The sequence below is a fragment of the Lactuca saligna genome, chromosome 2, assembly GCF_052625555.1.
Source record: "Lactuca saligna cultivar CGN05327 chromosome 2, ASM5262555v1, whole genome shotgun sequence".
In the NCBI taxonomy this organism is placed as follows: Eukaryota; Viridiplantae; Streptophyta; class Magnoliopsida; order Asterales; family Asteraceae; genus Lactuca; species Lactuca saligna.
This window is the reverse complement of record NC_136418.1, coordinates 56,264,853-56,267,783: the sequence shown is the minus strand read 5'-3', so window position 1 is coordinate 56,267,783 and position 2,931 is coordinate 56,264,853. Positions and strand designations below refer to the sequence as shown.

At 37.0% G+C, this 2,931-nt stretch overlaps 2 protein-coding genes across 2 annotated transcripts; both read right to left on the bottom strand.

Moving 5' to 3' along the window:
• Positions 1-1,182: 1,182 nt before the first annotated feature.
• Positions 1,183-1,650, bottom strand: LOC145029745 (uncharacterized). The gene has a single exon (XM_078978220.1). The coding sequence runs from the start codon at positions 1,648-1,650 to the stop codon at positions 1,183-1,185; it is 468 nt and encodes a 155-aa protein (XP_078834346.1).
• A 270-nt stretch (positions 1,651-1,920) lies between these two features.
• Positions 1,921-2,699, bottom strand: LOC145029744 (uncharacterized). Its single transcript, XM_078978219.1, has 2 exons — positions 2,466-2,699; positions 1,921-2,343 (listed from the first exon to the last, which is right to left on the bottom strand). Exons 1-2 carry the CDS (start codon positions 2,697-2,699, stop codon positions 1,921-1,923), a joined length of 657 nt encoding a protein of 218 aa, XP_078834345.1.
• Between the last annotated feature and the right edge of the window lie 232 nt (positions 2,700-2,931).

The following is a 2,931-nucleotide window of genomic DNA, read 5'->3' as shown; positions in this document are numbered from 1 at the left end:
ATAGTTAGCAAGTCAATCATACATTTTATACAGTTTGAAAATGAACTACTTTCAAAAGAAGTAAGGTTATTTCATTGTAAATCTATTTATACTAGGTAATGTGAGACATTTAAACTTCAACGTACATTTTTGGTATGCATTTCAAGTCCTGTATTATATACCATAATCTCTTGGAGGGAGAGCGTGATACTTGTGTATAGATCTATACGGGATTGACAATCCCGCACCTAAACTACTAGCTATAGTTAGACCGGCAGGTCTGGGGTGACAAATGTCATAACACTACAACACTTGAAGAATGTTGTTACAGGCCGTCAGTGTCAATAGTATGGTTATAAAACTCACATAAAAAGTATAAAACAAGATTGATTTACAAGGTTCATATGTGCATCGCAGTATTTCTACATTATATTTTCATACTAAATTATTGTTATCAATTGTTTATAAAAGTTACTAATACATTCCAACTTTGGAACCTTTTACATTTTACAAGAAAATATTGGATTTTCTAAAGATCTCGTTTACCAAATTACTACCAAAGGAATATACTTTTCAACTCGGAACACTCATGAACTCACCAACTTAAATGTTGATACTTTTCAAAACCACTTGTATTTCTCAGGGAATCAGTGATACAGGTAAACTACCAGCTTTTGGAAGAAGGAACACAAAGGATGATTTTATCATTAAACATTTATTCATCATATTGTAATATTCTTTTGATAACATGTATAACGCAACAATACACGTTTTCATTATTATATATATGATGGTTGTGTTACTTTCTTTGCAATATTCAATCGTTGTGATACTACGTGAAGTCATCCACCCCCGAATGTTTCCGCCATTCTGGTTTGGGGGTGTGACAGTATGCTTTGAGGTGTATAGCATTACAGTATCTTGGTAGAAGTCTCCTTCGAGTGTTACTAGCCAATATGCTCCTTTTCCTACTTCAGCATCTATGAGACACGGTCCTTCCCATTTAGGAGCTAATTTACCTGCATTGGGATCCTTGGTGTTTTGGAATGTTTTCCTTAATACCAAGTCTCCTATTTGAAACCTTCTGACTTTTATGTTCTTATTGTAATGTTGGTGATCCTTTGTTGATGAGAAGTAATGTGTATTTTGGCAAGTTCTCTAAGTTCGTCAATAGTCTCAAGATCATGTGCTAGGATCCTGTCATTATTCTCTTTTTTCTTGCAACAAGTATCTTGCCGTCAGGATCACTACTTCAGTAGGGATTACAGCTTCTGTCTCAAACACCAAAGCATAGGGGGTCTGACCTGTGGCTACTTTGGAAATAGTCTTATCTGCCCATAAGACGACAGGAAGCTCTTCTGCCCTTCTTCCTTTATTTTTGTCCAGCCTTTTCTTCAAGTTTTTTACTATGATTTTGTTGCTAGATTCTACTTGCCCATTAGCTTGGGGATGAACAATAATGGACACTATCATTTTGATTCCCCAACTCTTGCAAAAGTCTCTTTTCCTTTTTCTTGTGAATTGGGATCCATTTTTGCATATGATTTCAGCCGGGATCCCGAACCTCGTTAAGATATTACGTTTAATAAAAAAGACTACCTCTTTGTCTCTTACTTGAACAAAGGATTTAGCTTCTATCCAATTTGAGAAGTAATTAGTCACCACTATCATGAGGACTTTTCCTCCTCAGACTATCAGTAATTTTCCCACTATATCCACTCCCCATTTCATGAATGGCCAAGGAGAGATAATAGGATGTAGAGGTTCTTCCGGTTAATGCAGGATGTTGTTATGTCTTTGACAAGAACCACACTTTTGAGCATGTAGAAAAGAATCTCTTTTCATGGTCGTCCAGTAGTATCTTGTTCTTAGTATCTTGGAACATAAGGATCTGCCCCCAGTGTGATTGCCACAGTCTCTTTCATGTATGTCTTTCAAGAATTATAAAGCTTCAGGATCTTCCAAGCATCTAAGGTACGGACCTTCCATAGACTTCTTATAGAGTTTACCTTTGATTATCATGAATCTTGAAACACTTTTTTTGAATGCTCTCTCGCTTTTTCCTTTTGGTGGGATCGTGCCATTTCGGAGATACTCCATAATGGGTTGGGTCCATGATCGTGAACCTCTTTGAGGATCCTGTTCATTGAGGTCCCTTTGAGGAGGGATCTGAGAGTCAGGATCTTGAATAGATGCTATGCTTGTTGGTTTTTTAGGATCATCAAATTTTTCGGAGACGGTTTCTATGCCTGGGGTCATTATATGGGTTATAGGAATCTTCGTTTCCGGTGGGATCCTAAGGGAGGATCCTAATTTGGTAATGCATCTGCTTCTGTATTTTCTTCTTTGGGAACTTAGGTTAGGCTAAAGTTTTCAAATTCAGAAGCTAATTTTTTAAGGATCTCCATATATAGTGCTAATCTTTCACCTTTCACTGCTTAAGATCCATTGAAGTGATTGGTTAGTAATAAAGAATCAAAAAATACCTGAAGATCCCTGATTTGATGATCCTTAGCCAATTGTAGTCCCATGATGAGTGCTTTGTATTCTGCTTCGTTGTTAGTAGTGTTGAATTCACAACTGACTGCCTGGCATAGGATGTCCCCCTGTGGCGACTTCAGTGTGATCCCTAGCCCTGTTTCTTTTTTATTTGAAGCTCCATCTGTGAACAATGTCCATTTTCCCAGGTGTTCATCTTCTAGGAGTTGCTTGGCTTCCATTTCTACTTTGTTTTGTAGATCATCACTAAAGTCAAGCCACAAAGTCTACTAATGCTTGTGACTTTATGACGGATCTTGGTTCATATCTGATGTCGAACATGCTTAACTTCACCGACCATTTTTCCATCCTTCCTGACATTTATGGTTTTTTCGTGACATTCTTAATAGGATAGTTAGTTTTTACATGTATAGTATGTGTTTCGAAATAATGTCTTAATTTAGTAGAAGCGGT